The sequence below is a fragment of the Leptonychotes weddellii genome, chromosome 9, assembly GCF_054177405.1.
Source record: "Leptonychotes weddellii isolate Sample4059 chromosome 9, ASM5417740v2, whole genome shotgun sequence".
In the NCBI taxonomy this organism is placed as follows: domain Eukaryota; kingdom Metazoa; phylum Chordata; class Mammalia; order Carnivora; family Phocidae; genus Leptonychotes; species Leptonychotes weddellii.
Window position 1 is genome coordinate 58,483,664 of NC_138377.1, and position 19,370 is coordinate 58,503,033.

Below are 19,370 nucleotides of genomic sequence, written 5' to 3' on the forward strand. Positions count from 1 at the left end.
CTGTGTCACGTGACTATTTCACTGCAACGAGCAGACCTAAGAGCTTAACCAGATATTTTTTATTTTGAATCACTGAGATTTAGTTTTTTGAAATTGCTACATTTAGAAATGTATTTTTCTATAGTAAATACACTTACTGACACTGGAAAGCTAGAAGAAATATATGTTCACATGCCTGTGATCCAACTGTTGTGTGCTGTCTTAGAGTATTCTTCAGCTAAGAATGGCCAAGTTATTTGTGTTAACTTTTTCAACACCACATCTGCTCCTTACCTTTGTATCTGCAGGGATGTGTAAGTCTAAGATCCAAGAATGATTTCTCAATGTTGTGTTAGTGTGAAAAGAAACCACCAGGATACTGCCATTTCCTGGTTTTGAAAAGGGCTTCTTCTATTTCCGTTTTCCAAATCCCCTTGATGTATCACATCTGTGCCCTTAGGTGAAAGAAATGTCACTAGGCCTGATTAGCCAAATGGCTTTTTTAGGAGTGAAAATTTTGGAATTGCTTGTTATTTACCTGTTTAAAAGGTACATTCCCTTTCTACATTAGAAGAGATACCTCCCACTGCAGTCAGCCGTTTGCGTACTGTTTCTATTCTCTGCGCGAGAATGTTGTGACAGGCTATCAGTGGCAGCATTTAAATGACTCATCTTGTTGTTAGTTTCACAGTTCTCTGTGAGAATAAAAGTTAAAATAAAACATAACAGCAGTATTTAAATGTATGACCTATGCTTCAATCCAAAAAATAGTGGTGGTGATTGTCTCAATAAAGTCATGGATGCATGACTAAAACTTCATACTAGTGTTAGAGTTAAAATCCAATTTATGTGCTTAGTATTGCCATTTATCTAAGTCTGTAAAATGTCTGTCAATACCCAGCTTTTATCAAGACTAATCTAGCACAGGGCTCAGCAAACGATGGCCTGCTGCTTGCTTTGTATTGCCCACGTGCTAAGCATGGTTTTAAAGTTTTTAAGTGGTTAAAAAACAAAAAGAATAATATGATGTGGAAATTTTATGAAATTCAAATTTCAGTGTCCATAAATAAAGTTTTATTAGAACACAGCCATGCTCATTCCTTTACGTATTATCTGTGGCTGTTTTTACACTACAGTGGCAGAACTGAGTGTTTACAGCAGAGACCATATGGCCCATGAAGCCTCAAGTATTTACTATCTGGCCTTTTACAGAAGAGGTTTGCTGAATCCTGGCCTAGCACATTGCTGTAGCAGGTAAAATTGATGAGTCTTATACATTCAGTAAATGAAAAGTCAGGAGTCTTCAAGATAAAGCTGACCAATCTGAGGCATAAATTTCATGAGTGTGAAAACCATTTAAAGCTGTTCACAATTCAGCAGTAAACATGAAAGGAAATTATGACACAGCCTAGAAGAACAGATTGTCCTATTACAGTTCACTTTGCATGAATCAAGTGTTAGGAGACCTCTCCTAGGGTCTCCCCATGTATTAGGTTATTCGGCTTTCTTTCCTGTGGTATCTACCTCGTATTTTTTTTTTTAATTGTTATTCTCTAAAGGTACTAAAATCTGTGCCAAGATGTTACCCAAGTGCTATTTTGGTGTGACCTAAAAATTAATTTTGTTCACTCCCTAGTTACTTCTGGTGTACCAGTTTCAGCAGTTACCTGAATGTGCTACTGATTAAGTGCCTACCAACTAGGACAGTGTTTCCCAACTAATATGTCTTAGACCTCCAAAGCACTTTGATCTAGACTGGGCTTTCCCCACACCTTGGCTACTTAATGCAAAAGGGGGATCTAGACACATGTACCATTTGCTGTTCTGGCATCAGAAACCTTTCTTCTGCCTTTCTGAATGAGTCCAACTCAGGTTTGCTTTTCAAATCCATTATTGCCTGGTTGCCTGGGTCTTAATAGATGCAAACTTTAAATATGTACGTAGATTTTTAGAAAGAAAGATTTAAAAGAAATCCTTCCCCCACCCCCACATATACAAGAGAGAGAAAAAAAGCAAACAGTACTGAATGAATCATCAATACCTGTAATGTCCATTTATGTTTTCTTTTGGAGGATAGAGTGTTGTAGATGAAAGAACTCTTAGAATTCCATAGGATGGCACAATATCTTAATGTACCAAGACTGTATTTCTATTTCTTCCATTTTATCTGCCTTCCTACCCAGTATGCACATAAACATGCTTTTACCTAAGACAGTTCTGTATACTCCTGTTGACTAAGTAGCAAAAGCATCTAGAAAAGTTTGGAAGGATCAGGCAGGTTATTGCTTTTTTATAGTGACTTAGTTTTCTTTGCTTCAAGACATTCCAGGAGAAGGGGTCAAAGGAATGAGTTAGGGAGGCAGGGGAGAACTCGGATTCATATCATGCTGACCTCAACAGAGATATTCTCTTGCATTCTATTTTTAGACTTTGAACTAAATTTTCATTTACAAATAAGTTTTCTAATAAGACAAACCATTTACAATATGGCCTAAAGGATGGTTGTTAAGAGCTCTCTTTTAATGTGTAACCATTCATTTTTGGTGGTAACATTATAAGTGAATTAATTACATGATGACATTGTAATTGCCAAGTGCCAATAAAATGGTTATCAGGCTTTTCGAAACTGGCATAAAATTTAATTCTCAATTTTTATTAGGTACACAATTTTGTAAAGTTTTGACTTTTTAAATCATTTTAAGGAAAAAGCATTCAGAAAACATTCAAAGTACTATGTGTGTTTAAAATTTTATTGGCTGATAATTGTCACACATTCTTCCCATGCTGCTAATCCTGAATTAAATGTGCATAGGAAAGCAGAGAACAAAAAAGTTACCCTCAGAACTCAACAAAATTTGAACAAGTGGGGAAAAAATGCTTATGGTTAGAAAACAAAACTTGTCTCTTAGTTCAGAGAAAATATTTCTTTGAATACCATATTTTAAAATAAAGCTTTGTTTTCCATTTAGGAAATGTGGAAAACACCTATTTAAAATGTCTTTGGAAGGACACCCCATTTTGCAATGTGCAGTCTTCCACATTTTTTGGGCTACAGATGTTGAGAGGTATTCCATGGTATTCTCACGTCTACAGGTTGATGTTGTCTGGCAGAGCCTTCCATCATTCAGCTTTCTGACATTTTATCAAGAATGAGTAGAGGGGCAAGAATTCTTGCCCGATTCGTTTCCACGATGCAGCCATTTAACACCATCTCATCCAAAATGATGTGTACTTTATCCAAATTAAACATTATCTAAGTTCATATTAAGGAAATTAGTTTTAGAGTTACAAAGATATTAACATGTAACATTAAGTAATAACTTACGACTTAGCTTATAATTTTTCCCATGTAAATTAGTCTAAGCATGCAGTATATTTGTTTTTTTTTACAGAACTTCTGAAATTAGATTTAAAATTGGTGTCCATGTTAGAAATTATTACCTTCATATCCACATACACACCTAGTTTCACTTTGGCTAAGCTAACTGGCCAGTAGGCATAGAAACAGAATAGCTACTACACATTTTAGCCAGAGGGAAAGTGACTCTACTAAGAACTAGAGAACAAAGCAAATGACATTGGCAAGAGCATGACTGGACAATAGCAGTGTTGTTTTCCCCAGACACTAATAACATCAACACTAACACACACGATGTTCCAGGCATTGTGTTGAGTGTTTTACATAATTTTTTCAGTCTTCTCTACAACCCTGTGATACAAATGTTACATATTATCCTAATTTTACATGGGAGCAAATAGGCTCAAAGCCATTGTCCAAGGTCACATGGCTGGTAATAGCCAGAGCTGGAATTTAAGCCCACAGCTTTGGTTTGATGGTTCTGCTTCCAGACTTCTCAGGAGGGGCCTGTGGCTACTGAGTATACACCCTCCCTCAGCCCTCAAACCTCACCCCAAACCAAATGCCTTCACAAAACCTCACGTCTTAAGCTATCTTTTCTCTCAGACTGAAGAAAAAATCACCAAGAATAGATATGAATGAAGAAGGCAAGACAATGCTAATTCCCAAGTAGATAAAAATTCTGAAATTCATGAGAGTATCTTGCATGAATGAACAGTTATAAAAATACTCCTTTGGGAATTATGGAGCCACTTCAGGGTACTGATGTTCGTAGTGGAAAGTTAGTATAGGGCATGGGGGAAGACGAAAATGTTGTTAGCCTATGAGGTCTTGCTAATTGGAAAGAGCCAAATTCTTTCCCCCCAGGAGCCCCTTCAGGAAACTTTTCTTTTGTCAAAGGAGAAGGGGAACTAGAATGAGATGATGACAATATTGAATGGTTCTGAATTCTACACTTTAATAGCTTATTTTCATCTCTATTTAAAGAACATGATCCTGGTCTGTTTAAAAAAAAAAAAAACCAAACCAAAACAGCTGATTGAAGCAGATGGTTTCAAATAGACAAACTTCAACAAATGAGTGACTTAAATGCACTAGGGGAGTTCATAATTAAATAGTGAATCTTTGTAAAGTGAATCGTTACCACCTGATTTTTTTCAATAATTCCAGATGTTCAAGTCTGTATTGTATTTGTTTAGTGAAATACGTCTGTAGAAAATGAGACAACCCTGTGAATGACTTTTAGGTTTCTGTTAGGCTCTGCATTAATATCTCATTAAGCTCTGTGCAAAGAGTCCTCTAGCAGAATAAACTGTTTTTCAGGAGCCCATGGGAACTGTCCTTAAATGACCCAGAAAAGAAAAAAAAAAAAAAAAACTTTACTCTGATAAACCTATTAATAATGTCTTCCAATTATATAGATGATTGCTTTGTCCATGACCAACCTGGGACTGCAATATTAGGCCCTTGACTCAATCAGACCCAGAAGCCAGACAAAGTGGAAATGTCAGCTGGGTACAAAGAAGCGGAGTTGGGGAGCATAGGTGGCTGTGTGAAAAATGGCCTGCAGAATCCCCCGTCATATTCACTAAGGCACAATCCCCCTGTCGTAGTCACTAAGGGCAATGAAAGCCTTGGTGCATTGAAAATGCCAACTCATCTAAGATGATTTTCTTGGGGCGCCTGGGTGGCTCAATTGGTTGGGCGACTGCCTTCAGCTCAGGTCATGATCCTGGAGTCCCGGGATCGAGTCCCGCATCGGGCTCCCTGCTCGGCGGGGAATCTGCTTCTCCCTCTGACCCTCCTCCCTCTCATGCTCTCTCTCTCTCTATCTCATTCTCTCTCTCAAATAAATAAAGAAAATCTTTAAAAAAATAAAAAAGTTTTCTTGGAGAGAGAAGATCTAATTTTAATCTATTCTATTTGAATTGGTTCAGGGATTAAACTGCTCTGAAGACTGTGGCAAGCAGATGATCTAAAATTTAGATGTCCCCTTGAACAAGAGGCCAATTGTTTTGAAATTCAGATGAGAATTTGCTGCTGAATCATATCAACCACTGACATCCTCACATCATAAGGACAAGGTCTTCCAGCAAGTCTGAATTTCCCAACATCCTAGAAACATGAGTTGCTCAGTGAGGTCATTCTGTACTGTGGGCATGTGAATGCCTGTCTTATCTGAGTAGCTGACTCAAACCCTTAATAACCACGTGGCTTTCCAGCACTATATGGGGAAACCACAGACAAATCCAATGTGAGGCAAAGGCCTGAAAGCTGATTTCCCCCTGGAATCATGTGACGCCTTTAAAATAAGAATCCAGCTGTTGTTTACATCTTGATTTGGTTTATAAGCAACTTGTACACACTGGTGAAGCCAAGAGTCATGGCATTTGGGATACATGTCAGGGACCCAAAAAATGCCTTATATGCAAAGCCCCATGGCAATAAACAGGCAAACATGCTTTAGCCCTGACATCTGGAATAGGATGAAGCAAGAAAGGTCCAGGCTATTGGTCTATTAATGTGGTAAGCTGAGAATGACTATTTCAAGAGGGTCCTACCTTTGGGTTGTACTGAACGGAACTGACTTAAAGATCCCTAGGGTAACTGGGGCACCCTAAGGTTGGAACTGATAGGAACTACAGACAGCCTCCCAAAGAGCAGATTCAGAAAGCCCCATTTTCTCCCAATCCTGAAACCCAAGAGTCTTTCTGAATTGCTATGTAATGTGGGTTGAAGTTGAACATAGTGCCACTTGAAACCAGTTTTTTAATTAAAGTGCTTGAAATGTTTCTGGTTCCTACATTGGAATTTCGGTCTCTGGATCATAAATCACTTTTTCAATATGGTATTTTTTTTTTTTTTAAAGATTTTATTTATTTATTCATGAGAGACAGAGACAGAGAGAGAGAGGCAGAGGGAGAAGCAGGCTCCCAAGGAGCAGGAAGCCCGATGCGGGACTCGATCCCAGGACCCTGAGATCATGACCTGAGCCGAAGGCAGACGCTTAACCATCTGAGCCACCCAGGCGCCCTTCAATATGGTATTTTAATATCACTGTGGTAGTCTAGTTATCCTTTCAAAAGAGAAAATCGAGCAGCATATATTCGAATGGGACCTTAAAAGCAATTCCCAGGCAGAGCCCAGCCTAGGAACTAAAATTTCTAACTCGAGATTTTGGTCTCAGATCCCTTGTCTTCTTTTTTTCTTTCTTTTTCTTTTTTAAGATCCCACCTAAGCAAAGTTCTTGATAAATTAAGTGGGGTGGGGAAAAACTTACTCTCATATTAATACTTTAATTCAATTTGCCATGAAATTAGATAAACTGTGAAGGGCCTTTGTGTTCACATTTCCCACAGAAAAGGGAATACTCCTGTATAGAAGACTATCCTTATGAAGATCATGCACAGGCTGGGTATACTCTCCTTGTAATGCAGTCTGCTGTCCACTTTTAGGCTTGGTATTGTTCCTTGTTAATTAGGCCACTGAAAAGGAGTTTATCTTTTTTTTTTTTTTAAAGATTTGATTTATTTATTTGACAGAGAGAGACGGCGAGGGAGGGAACATAAGCAGGGGAGTGGGAGAGGGAGAAGCAGGCTTCCCGCTGAGCAGAGAGCCCGATGCGGGGCTCGATCCCAGGACCCCGGGATCATGACCTGAGCCGAAGGCAGATGCTTAACGACTGAGCCACCCAGGAGCCCCTATCTTTTTTTTTTTTTTAATGGGTTTTTCCTTAAAGGTCCATTCATATTCTATCAACAAGACAGCCAGGTGTAATTATTTTAAGTTTATATAAATTTATGTAAAATTACACAAATATGAAAGCATTGGGTCAAATGAGCCTGTCAATTTCTTTGGTTTTTCTCCTAACTCTGTTGCTCCTCCTAACTTGCTGTCATTGTTCCTGAGTAAAACAAACAGAACCTGGAAGCATGAAGCGAAAGGAGTGGGGCTAAGGCAGAGGGGTGGAACGGTAGTAGCAGATGCAAATGGCACCTACAGGACGCAGTTCAAGGAAATACGGAGACAACAAAGGCCAATGAGAACCAGAGAAGCCCAGAAGGCAGAACTGTTCAATCTGGAACCTTCACACCCCATTCCCAGGTAAATGGCTGACTCCCTGGGGGACTGTTCATAATTCTGACTCTTCACTCATGACAGCACTGACTGCAGTTCTCATGCTGAGATGGTTTTGGCCCCCTCGCTTCTCAGTGCCTGCCCTTCCCAAAGACTGGACAAGCTGCATGGGCCAGTTCTCACGCTTTGCAGCCCTGCTTTTAATTTACATATTTTAAAAAGAAAGAGGGGCGCCTGGGTGGCTCAGTTGGTTGAGCGACTGCCTTCGGCTCAGGTCATGATCCTGGAGTCCCGGGATCGAGTCCCGCATCGGGCTCCCTGCTGTCAGCAGGGAGTCTGCTTCTCCCTCTGACCCTCGCCCCTCACGCTCTCTCTCTCTATCTCATTCTCTCTCTCAAATAAATAAATAAAATCTTTAAAAAGAAAAAAGAAAGAAAAAGATGTTCAGAAATTAACGTGGGGGTGCCTGGGGGGCTTAGTCAGTTGGGTGTCCGACTCTTGATCTCAGCTCAGGTCTTGATCTTAGGGTCATGAGTTCAAGCCCTGCATTGGGCTCCATGCTGGGCATGGAGCCTACTTGAAAAAAAAATCATGAAGTATGAACCCCACTTTTGCAGAGCATGCTCTTATCAAGACATTCAGATACTCTCTTTGATCATACCTGACTCCTCCAACCAAAGTCTAGTGTTTCTTCAAAACTTCTTTCCTACTTCAGGAAAAACTTTGACAACACCAAGATAGCACGGTGACAGGCACTTTACAAATGTTTTGTTAGAAACTAAACTGCCACAATCTACTCCAGACAATAACACATTTTTTAAAAACGTGTCAAATTTAATCTCATCTAATTTTATTTTTTTAAGGATTTTATTTATTTATTTGACACAGAGACAGAGAGCACAAGCAGAGGCAGAGACAGAGGGAGAACCAGGCTCTCCGCCGAGCAGGGAGCCCGATGTGGGCCTCGATCCCAGGACCCTGGGATCATGACCCGAGCCGAAGGCAGACGCTCAACCGACTGAGCCACCCAGGCGCCCCTATATCTAATTTTATAGCCCTGGAAACCCAGAGACTGGTACCAGCTCTGCCCCAAAGTAGCTCTATGGCTTGGGACACGTCACAGAACCCGTCTGGGCTTCAGCCTTTTCATCTAAAAATGAGGTTTTAACCTGGTGATGGTGTAGTTTTCTTCTAGCTCCAAAGTACTCAAATCCTAGGACTCTAAAAGTAACTTGCAGGGAGACGGGAGCTAGTTTACTCCTGACATTATCAAGTCATTCCTGAGGTAATCACATACTCCATCGTACCTCATAAGAAATCCTTTGGTAATGACTCAATTATTGTGACCTTTCTGAGAGAACATGGAGACAATTTCAGTTTATTTAGAAGCTACCACTTCGGTGTTGGGTGGCTTCCCTGGAGAACTTCTTTGTTCTTCTTGCCAGTATTTCCATAGCCCCTAGTTGAACAAGTACTTTAGTGATTTCTCATGAAGTCAGTGTGAAGTTAGTGCCTATTCAGAGAAGACCTATTCTGGTTTCTGGACCTTTAAGGTGTTTAGGATTTTAGGAAAGTAATGATGGAAGGAGAGGCTGATGGCCCACAGTGGGCTCTGGGTCCCGATAAGGGCCTGACTGCAGATCTCGGTGGTGCTGAATACTATTGCCTGGCTGCCTTCATCCCTCCAGAGAGCACCACGGAACACAACTAGCTGAGTCACGATGTGCAAGCAGCAGCAGAGGCCCTTCCTTCTCCCCTACCTTCAACTACAGTAAAGAGGTACTTTCACATCACCCACATGAGCTTTAACATTCTAGAACTAATTGCTCAGGCTTTTGGGTTTTAAGGACTTAGAAAATAAAAACATGAATGTTCTAAAGATTTATTTAAAAGATTCTGGAATCAAGAAAACATTCTGGATTCTAGGCCTACCCTATATTTGTGGAGTAGGTGGCCCTGGAATATAAAAAGGGATTCTAGCCTGTTCCTCACTTTTTTCCCCATGTGTGTATGTGGGTTACCATCCCAGGCTCTCTGTCATTCCTGCCCCCAGTCATGGGGACAGGTCTGTACAGGCCCTACCTAGCAATAGGCCCTGGTATATGGGCACCCAGTGAATTCTGGGGACCCAGGTAGCTGGAGGATGGTCAAGAAGTGGATTGGGTCCGGGCACCTGGGTGGCTCAGTTGTTGAGCATCTGCCTTCGGCTCAGGTCATGATCCCGGGGTCCTGGGATCGAGCCCCGCATTGGGCTCCCTGCTCAGCGGGAAGCCTGCTTCTCCCTCTCCCACTCCGCCTGCTTGTGTTCCCTCTCTCGCTGTGTCTCTCTGTCAAATAAATAAAATCTTTAAAAAAAAAAAAAGACAAATCCGTCTCTACTTCTAATAAACATCTAGTCAATATATAAGACACTAGTTCAGCTGTAATATATGCCCTGTTATATCTGATTCACTGTAATTCTCTGAACTTCTAGACTAGTTAGAGTCTCTTTTCCTGTTCTAGGTGTAAGATAACTCAGCTCAGTTACCTAGAGTCAAGGCAACGTCAAATATTAAGGCTGAGAGGGTGTTAAAGCTCTTCTAGCCTAATTCTATTATTTTTATTTTTTTAAAGATTTTATTTATTTGACAGCGAGAGACATAGTGAGAGAGGGAACACAAGCAGGGGGAGTGAGAGAGGGAGAAGCAGGCTTCCTGCCGAGCAGGGAGCCCGATGCAGGGCTCGATCCCAGGACCCTGGGATCATTACCTGAGCCGAAGGCAGACGCTTAACGACTAAGCCACCCAGGCGCCCCTAATTCTATTATTTTGAGATGAAGGGGTTATCTGTCTGGTCCAACACCTGCAGTTTGTGGCAGGTTCAAAAGCAAAACTTGGATTTCTGTACTCCTGGGAGGTGTCTAACAGCTTTTCCTATCTTCCTGATGACTTTTTAAATCAAAAGGCATTTCTCTTATTTTTCTGTACAAGAGGACGAGATTTATTTTGAATTGCTTTAAAGGGCCTAGTTAAAATGGAATGTAACATGCTGAATAAAAATACACCTTAATATACAGTCTGGTCTTGGGTGTCCTAGGTCAAAGGGATCATAGATTTAGGTCACTCACCACTAGAGGGCACTCAGATTTTCCCAGTTAAAGAGGCTTCCAGATAGAGCCTGTAAATGGAGTTGATGATGACGTTTTCTATCAATAGTAAAAGCTAAATGGCCATTTCCCCCAGATAGGCTGATGTCTAATGTATATACGTATATAGAAACATGTTATAATTAATATATATTTGTTATATTTGTTACTATTTTAGATTTAAGCCTGATATTTTCCCAAACGACTCTCATTTATTGCTTTCAAGCAGACTTTTGAAGTAAAAATTAACTTAAAAGTCACCTTGCCTCCAGAGCACTCACCCAAAGCCCAGTGGGCCCCTGCCAAAATCCACAGGCCTACAGTATTTGAAGCAAATAATGTTTGTTGCGGGGGGCGGGGGAGGGAGGCGCTTGCATACTTTGATTTAGAAGGGAGAAGAAAGAGAAGAAGAAGAGAGCTTTCTCTGTTATAAAAGTAAATGAATACAAGCCAGGCAACTCTTTAACCCTCTAGTTTATCATCCTTGAAGGCCTTATTCTGATCATGTGAGGGATTTCTGGAGATTTAGACCTGGAGCCATGAAAATCCATTCTCTCTAGGAGGACCAAGCACTTTCTGGCTGTGTTATTCAAATTCTGGAAAGGTCTAATCTATATACTTAAAAGAAATTACATTATTCTAACAGTTATTATCAACTACGACCATAGCATTGGCCTGTCTGAAAAATATAAGAATCTTAATAAGAATCATGTTTGTGAAAAAGGAGAGGGGTCTTTCTGCAAAGCTCCTGCACCTCCGACTATCTTGTCAGTTGTTGATGGATAATTAGCATTCTGGATTCTGCTGCATCCTTTTCCTGCCCCGTGGCACTTACCTGATCAGGACTACCCTGTGCTTTGCCAAGTACTGAGGAAAACCTGGCTCACAGCTTTGAAAAAGGATACATCTAATTCACTCTGGAAAAGAGAAAAAAGTACAAGGATGAGAATGAGACACTGGGGCACATGTTCTTAGCAGAGTTAGCAGCTGCTCTGGCCACAGGCTTGGGAGCAGGTCAGGGAGGCAGCTCTGTACATACAAGTCTGAGCAGGAAGGCCCTGGGTCTGGGACTGTGCTATTTATTTATTTATTTATTTATTTATTTATTTATTTATTTAGACTTATTTATGAGAGAGAGAATAAGAGAGACAGAGAGAGAGAGCATGCATGCGCACACATGAGTGGGGGGGAGGGGAAGAGGGAGAGAATTTCAAGCAAACTCTGCACTGAGCATGGAGCCTGATGCGGGCTTGATCTCATGACCCTGAGATCACGACCTGAGCTGAAACCAAGGGTCGGACACTGAACCCACTGCGCCACCCAGGCGCCCCCTGGACTGTGCTTCTTAAAAAAGGCTGCAGTTTGGAAGAATTTTGCCAACCAGTACAATTCATCCTTAGAACATAGACAGAATAAGGGCACCTAGGTGGCTCAGTCGTTAAGCGTCTGCCTTCGGCTCAGGTCATGATCCCAGGGTCCTGGGACCAAGCCCCGTGTTGGGCTCCCTGCTCTGCGGGGGGCCTGCTTCTCCCTCTCCCACTCGCCCTGCTTGTGTTCCCTCTCTCACTGTGTCTCTCTCTCTCTCTGTCAAATAAATAAATACAATCTTTAAAAAAAAAAAGAACATAGAGGGAATAGATGACCTCAACCTTTACAGATGATAGCTAGTTTGATATGTGTATCAAAAACCTTAATAATATGCATGCCCTTTGAATCCATCAGTTTTACTTCTAGAAGTTTATCCTGAGGAAATAATTAGATAACAGGACAACAATGTGTGATAGGATGTTAGGGTAATGTTTGTAGTAGCAAATTACTGAAAACAAGCTAAGTATCTATCAAGGGGGGACTAGTTAAATATATTATTGCAGATCCACAAATGAGGCTATAGATATATAAGTACTGACATTGCTAAGTAAAAAAGCAAGTTGTAACACGGAATATACACTATTATCCCACGGACAGTGGAATAGTTAGATACAGTTATATAGTTAGATACAGACAGATACATAAAGTCTAAAAGGAAATGTACCTAATAGTATGTATCAGTAAGTCATGGGCTTACTCACAATCTTCTCCCCTTTTTGCTTATATGTGTTTTCAATTTTTTTCAGTGATCAGAGATGTTTAGATCTTAAAAAAAATTATAGAGGGAGAAATAGTAAACAGAGTTAAATTCATATCTGAAAGGACTTAAGGTTTGTCAAGTGCAGCAATGACGACCCCAATCCTCAACAGCAACCATCCTCTCTTGCCCCCAGGGGACCTAACCGGGTTGGCTTTTTGTTTTGAAATGTGATGCTGAGATGCTTCTTTCAGCCCAGACAGCATGAGACTGATCTCCAAATTTAAGATTTGGAAACCAAGATTAAAAATAGTCTCAGCAAGAATGTTTAAAACTCACAAACCCAAAAATAAATCTTAGATGACAAGGCATTCTCCGAGTGGGACAGATTCTATTTTCTTTCCCATAGTACTCTCTTCCCTCCTTTGTCTCTTCTTTTTGCTACTGTCATCCTAAACTGAACCATCTCACAGTACTGTTGGGAGTCCTGTGTAGTCACCAGTTTAAATTAAATTCTAATCTTTACTTCTGTGGTTTATGTGGTCACTGACTCTTTCCCCAGAATTACAGCAAGAATTCAGCAACATGCTATTTATTCTCAGTCACCGAATATAATAATAATAATTTAAAAAACCTTAGCAATGATAGTGCTTGTACTCACTCATGATTATCTCAGGTTTAAAATATTGCTTTTTTGGGAAATGTTATTCTTCTTGATAGGTGTTCCCTTAAGATGGCTAATCATGGCCAGCTCTGAATCACAGACCCTGACTTGCAAACCAGTCTGTCTTAAGGGAGTGGTCACTGCAATTAAGCAGGAACCAGAGCTGTGCTGTCTGATACGGTAACCACCAGCACCACGTGGCGAATCAAATGAATTAAGATTAAATTCCTCATTTCCGCCTTTATACTAATCACGTTTCCATGTGGCTAGTGCCTCCTGCACTGGACGGCACAGGTACAGAACATTTCTGTGGTGGTGGAAAGTTCTACTGGGCAGTGCTCAGTTATGGCACTCTCTCCAAGCGATCAATACAAAGATAGAGTTTGAGGCCAGCCTTATTGTCCCCTGACAATAACTGATTTCGTGGTGGTTATGAAATAGTCTAAAATTGACTTTGCTGATGGCTGCACGACTGTGTGTAAATATGAAAACCTATACAGGTTAAATGGGTGAGTTTCGGGGTATGTAAATTCTATTTCATACAGCTGGGGGTTTTTTGTTTTGTTTTGTTTTTTAGAAAGGGGGCTGTTGGGAGGTGTCTGGGTGGCTCAGTCGGTTAAGCATCCGACTCTTGGTTTAGGTTCCGGTCATGATCTCAGGGTCATGAGATCAAGCCCCGTGTCAGGCTCTGCTCTCAGGGGGAGTCTGCTTGGGATTCTCTCTCTCCCCCTCTGCCCCTCTCCCCACTCTTGCATGCACACCCTCTCTCTCTCTCAGAGAGATAAATAAAATCTTTAAAAAGGGGGCTGTTGGAAAGGAACTCATGTATTCCTTCAGGGGAGTTGGTTTTGACCATCAAAGCAAAGGTGTGGATAGAAATGATTCCTAAACTAAAAAGGTTCCTAGTGCCTTAGGAAGGGAAACAGAAAAAAGAGAGAGAAAGAGAAAGTTCAATAGCCACGTCTCTTAATTAAAAGAAAGGCGTAAGAGGTTCTTAGGCTTGTAGAACTGGTTCTTTATAAAGATCTAAGGCACACAGTGGTTTGTAACACTTTGGGTGAGCCAGAAGGAAAGGGAAAGAAAATGTGGCATCATCTGAGTTTTAACTTTTACATGGGAAAGCTCTATATGAACACAGGTTCTTGATATAGACCATTTCTGGAAAACTGGGAGAAGGACATAAACCATTTCTTAGTCATTAGACTTACCACTCGGCTGAAGTACTCATCTAACACTTCCACAAAGTTATGGATGAATTCATAAATGGCCATCTCGTTCTGAAATAAAAAAGGAAGGGTACAATTAGTTTTAGTATGGCCCGTCTATAAATTAGACACTGACAAATATTCAGAATAGTTCTACGACTCACTTGTTTGAAAGAAGCTTACCCATAGAGGGAAAATCGAAAACCTTCACCTCTAAGACTTTTAAGTCCTTAATGAACTTAGCTGGACTGAAATCAGATCGAGTCTAGTGATTAGGGTTTTGAGTTCTGCTCCCTGACTTTATCATCAACTGGCTGAAACAGTGTTTCAGGTTCTTCATGCCACCAATTTTCCATTTGGGAAGATGGGAAACTACCTCTAGGTTTGGTTCACGGATAAAAAACAATCAACTGAAATTCTGAAGTATCTCAAATCTTAAATGCTTTTCATGGATTCAGTAGCCATAGGTTCTGTTGACCTGGGAATGACGTTTCTGGAAAGGTGAACTAAATCTGAGGAAATTCAGTCACAACACAATCATATTTATAGTTTGCTCTGGCTTCTGATCTGTCACCCTATATTTCATGCCACAACTGAATGACCTCTATACCTGTCTAAGCTGCCACACTGGGCCACACAGAACAAGGGCAGGACACTGGTATTGCCTAGGGTCGAGGAAAGCATTCTGTGGTTTTGTGCTTCCCCACAAGCCACTCATCTAATCCAAGAAAAATCCTAGATATTTTTCTTCCACACAGCTTTCCCTAGCCTTGATAGAAAAAAGATCCTTTAAGAGTCAAGATAATTCTTAGATAGGCAAGCAGAGAAGAAAATGTCAATTTAAGGAGGAATAAAAATCAGACTGTTGGGGTGCCTGGGTGGCTCAGTTGGTTAAGCGTCTGCCTTCGGCTCGGGTCATGATCCCAGGGTCCTGGGATCAAGCCCCGTGTCGGGCTCCCTGCTCTGCAGGAAGCCTGCTTCTCCCTCTGCCTGCTGCTCCCCCTGCTTGTGCTCTCTTTCTCTCTCTCTCTCTGTCAGATAAATAAATAAAATCTTTAAAAATTAAAAAAAAAATCAGACTGTCATTCCTAATTTTCTTGCATTTTCCATAGGCTCCTCTATTACCTTACCTCAGTGTCATTTACTCCAACCACAATGAAGAGAGCTGCATACTGTCGATATATCAGCTTAAAATCCTTAAATTCAATGAAAGAACACTAGAAAAAACACAATTAGATATTAATTCCTATGGTTGCCACGGATTTCTTCAAAATGGCCTGCATAATTTCTAGGTTCTGATTTCAGTATCGGTCAACACATTCCCAGAAATAGATAATATTAAAATGTTACACGATCTTGGTTGGTTGCCTGTTGGTTGCCTCCTCACAGTATTCGGGGGACTACCTGGAAGCAGCTCTACTGGGAGGCAGAGAAGGGGTCTAGGAAAAAAGGCTTGGAGCATCCACGTGGGTTCCCACCTGTTCCTTCTCATTCCTTTGCTTTGCTCTGTGTGGAAATCAGCAGGCAAAGGTACTGAATAATTTTAAACTGTCTCCAACATGAAAATAAGCCAACATGACAAAGAAGATTTTCTTCTTTGGGCACCTGGGTGGCTGTCATTAAGCTTCTGCCTTTGGCTCAGGTCATGATCCCAGGGTTCTGGGATCGAGCCCGGTATCGGGCTCCCTGCTCGGCAGGGAGCCTGCTTCTCCCTCTCCCGCTCCCCCTGCTTGTGTTCCCTCTCTCGCTGTCTCTCTCTCTCTGTCAAATAAATAAATAAAAATCTTAAAAAAAAAAAAAAAGATTTTCTTCTTTTCATCTCCCCTAGGCTCTGCTGGAAGCAATTAGAGATTTAGTTTTGTACTATTTATTTATTTATTTATCTATTTTTTTTAACCACCGACCAATATGGAATCTTTATTTTATTTTTTTAAGATTTTATTTATTTATTTGACAGAGAGAGACACAGCGAGAGAGGGAACACGAGCAGGGGCAGTGGGAGAGGGAGAAGCAGGCTTCCCGCTGAGCAGGGAGCCCGACGCGGGGCTCGATCCTGGGATCATGACCTGAGCCAAAGGCGGACGCTTAACGACTGAGCCACCCAGGCGCCCCCTTTTTTAAGGTAATTTCTATACATTTGGAGTATGAGAGTAATCCTTTTACAAATGGAACAGATTACTAGAATCGTACTATTTATTTTTTATTTTTTTTTAGATTTTTATTTATTCATTTGAGAGAGACAGAGAGAGCACAAACAGGGGGAGAGGAAGAGGGAGAAGGAGAAGCAGACTCTCCGCGGAGGAGGGAGCCCGATGCGGGGCTCGATCCCAGGACCCTGAGATCATAACCTGAGCCGAAGGCAGACGCTCAACTATCTGAGCCACCCAGGTGCCCCTAGTTTTGTACTATTTAATAGCCACTGAATAGCCAAATATACACAGCATACACACATGCAAAAAGAATCCTGATTTCTTTTTCCTAGACCCATGAAAAGAATCAATGTAGACTCTTATGAATTATTTAAAGTTTTGGCTTTTGTGGGGCAGATGCTAGACAAAATCTCCCATTGTAAACATTGCTTCCTATGAATTAACAACTAGTTTACCAGCACGGCCTGGTGGATAGAACAACTCCCTTCCCATTCATCTCTCTCCTACAGCCATTGTACAAAGGGGACTGGGAAGGCACTGCGTAGACAGGAATCGGATAGCAGCCTAAAGGCGCAGTGCTGCCCTTCCTTTGGACTTCTGGGTGTGCTTGACCAAATATGATTGCGCATGAACTCTGGCTATTTGCACTGGGATAACTGCTCTTGGGTGCCCAGATACACCTGGAGATGAAGCTGTAAGTTTTAATTATGAAATTTCTTCCATGGGAAAGCCATTTGACCATCTATAAAATGGAGGGATTTGAGGCTCTTATTTAAAATGAGGATAAAGGTTAAGAAGTGCAGGACCACTCTGCATTTTTGGCTCACTGTAGAGCCAGTGTGATTTCTGCTCAGCTGGATCTTTCAAGGAAACACAATCTATCTGAAAGAACCGAAGAACATTTTTCAAAGCCTTTCAGGAGTTTCTGACAAAAAAAAAAAAAAGGAGCAAGCACCTTTGTGGATAAAATAAAAACTAAGCTGAGATTGTGTTACTTCAGTGCCTAATTATCCCAAAGCCCAGTGGATTCCTTTTAAAATCTAAAATAATTAAGGGGGCACCTGGGTGGCTCAGTCAGTTAAGCATCTGCCTTTAGCTCAGGTCATGATCCCAGGGTCCTGGGATCGAGCCCCTCGTTAGGGCTCCCTGCTCAGCGGGGAGTCTGCTTCTCCCTCTCCCTGCCCCTCCCCCTCACCTCACGCTCTCTCTCTTTCGCTTTCTCTCTCTCTCAAGTAAACAAATAAAATCTTAAAAAAAAAAAAGAATTCAGAATGCTTCAAAAATATCTAATAATATATTTGTTCCAAAGCATATATTTCAAAGGGTAACGTATCGTGAAGATGGTGTTTGAAACTATGCAGTGCCTGCCTTCTGCAGAAAGATTCAAGAAGAATGCTTCTGGAGGTTATCTTTATTTAAAGTATGTGACTATTAACACAGCACTTTAATAGTTCCTGTTTCCCTTTGACAACTACATGAAGCAATGTGTGCCATGGCAGGCCAAAGTAGTAATTCAAAGAGGACTCTGAGATGTTGAGACTGGAAAATCAATTTAGAAGCCAAGGGAAACATAGTTCCAACATGTAACTTCTGAGCACTGATGTACCTTAATATTTTAAGACCTAGCAGTGGTTCCCACAGGCTTTCTACATATGCTGTGAAATGGCGAACTGGCAAAATTAATGGGTGATTTAAACAATCTTTCTGGGGGCACCTGGGTGGCTCAGTCGTTAAGCTTCTGCCTTCAGCTCAGGTCATGATCCCAGGGTCCTGGGATCGAGCCCCGCATCGGGCTTCTTGCTCAGCAGGAAGCCTGCTTCTCCCTCTCTCACTCCCCTTGCTTGTGTTCTTTCTCTCGCTGTGTCTCTCTCTGTCAAATAAATAAATAAAATCTTAAAAAAAAAAAATCTTTCTGGGGGCGCCTGGGTGGCTCAGATGGTTAAGCGTCTGCCTTCGGCTCAGGTCATGATCCCAGGGTCCTGGGATCAAGTCCCGCATCGGGCTCCCTGCTAGGCAGGGAGCCTGCTTCTCCCTCTGCCTCTGCCTCTCTTTCTCTCTCTGACTCTCATAAATAAATTCTCCAATTAAACCTCTTTGTAAAAATAGACTCAGTTCCTAAAATTCTTATTTGTTATTATTTTAATGATTTTGTTTAACCTCAATTTTGACAGAATGGGTAGATTTGTTGTGTCATATGAATTTTTAACTTCCGCTTACCCCATCTACATCATAAAACAAGACAAGTTCAAATAAAATTTGTTTTGTTTTTAAATCTTTAAATCTTAGTTCTAGGATTATGTTGGTGTTAAGTTTACAAAAATGATAAGCAGAAAAAAAACTGCGCTCTACATGAGAATCATGCTAGTATTCTCTGGCACAAAGTGGGTCTCGAGTGCTCACCTCTATACCAATCATCTGACCTTAATCTCTTGGCTTAAAGTGAGCCACCTGCTGGGGGCACCCCTAAGAGTTGTAAGGGCTAAATTCATATGGACAAAAAAAGAAGACATGTCTATTAGCTGGAATAAATTTGAGACAAATACGCTGACCGAAATAAGAACTCAAGGCTTTTCCCGGTTTTCCTTGTTGGTATTTTCCTTAAGGGGATATAAAGCGAGCGAGCTATGCTTCAGTCTTCATTCACTTCATTTGTTCTTTTCCCTAATAGCTGTTGAAGAATGTAGTTCAAAGAACTTGATGGCCCTTGAGACTCAGTAATAACAGATCTGCCACTGCCTAGTTGAATGA

The 19,370-nt window shown here is 41.2% G+C and overlaps 1 protein-coding gene across 2 annotated transcripts in view; it reads right to left on the reverse strand.

The window, feature by feature from the left end:
* Positions 1-2,611: 2,611 nt before the first annotated feature.
* The window catches only part of AP4S1 (adaptor related protein complex 4 subunit sigma 1), a 44,310-nt gene continuing 27,551 nt past the window's right edge, over positions 2,612-19,370 (reverse strand). The window contains exons 3-6 of one of the 2 annotated variants that reach the window (XM_006729545.3): positions 15,603-15,689; positions 14,476-14,544; positions 11,444-11,455; positions 2,612-3,232 (exon numbers count right to left, since the gene is read on the reverse strand). In XM_006729545.3, coding sequence (XP_006729608.1) covers positions 3,104-3,232; positions 11,444-11,455; positions 14,476-14,544; positions 15,603-15,689 — 297 coding nt within the window. In that variant the 3' untranslated portion in view covers positions 2,612-3,103. Of the gene's footprint in view, positions 3,233-11,373; positions 11,456-14,475; positions 14,545-15,602; positions 15,690-19,370 lie in introns of both variants that reach the window. The other variant, XM_081829486.1, reaches the window with a different exon arrangement.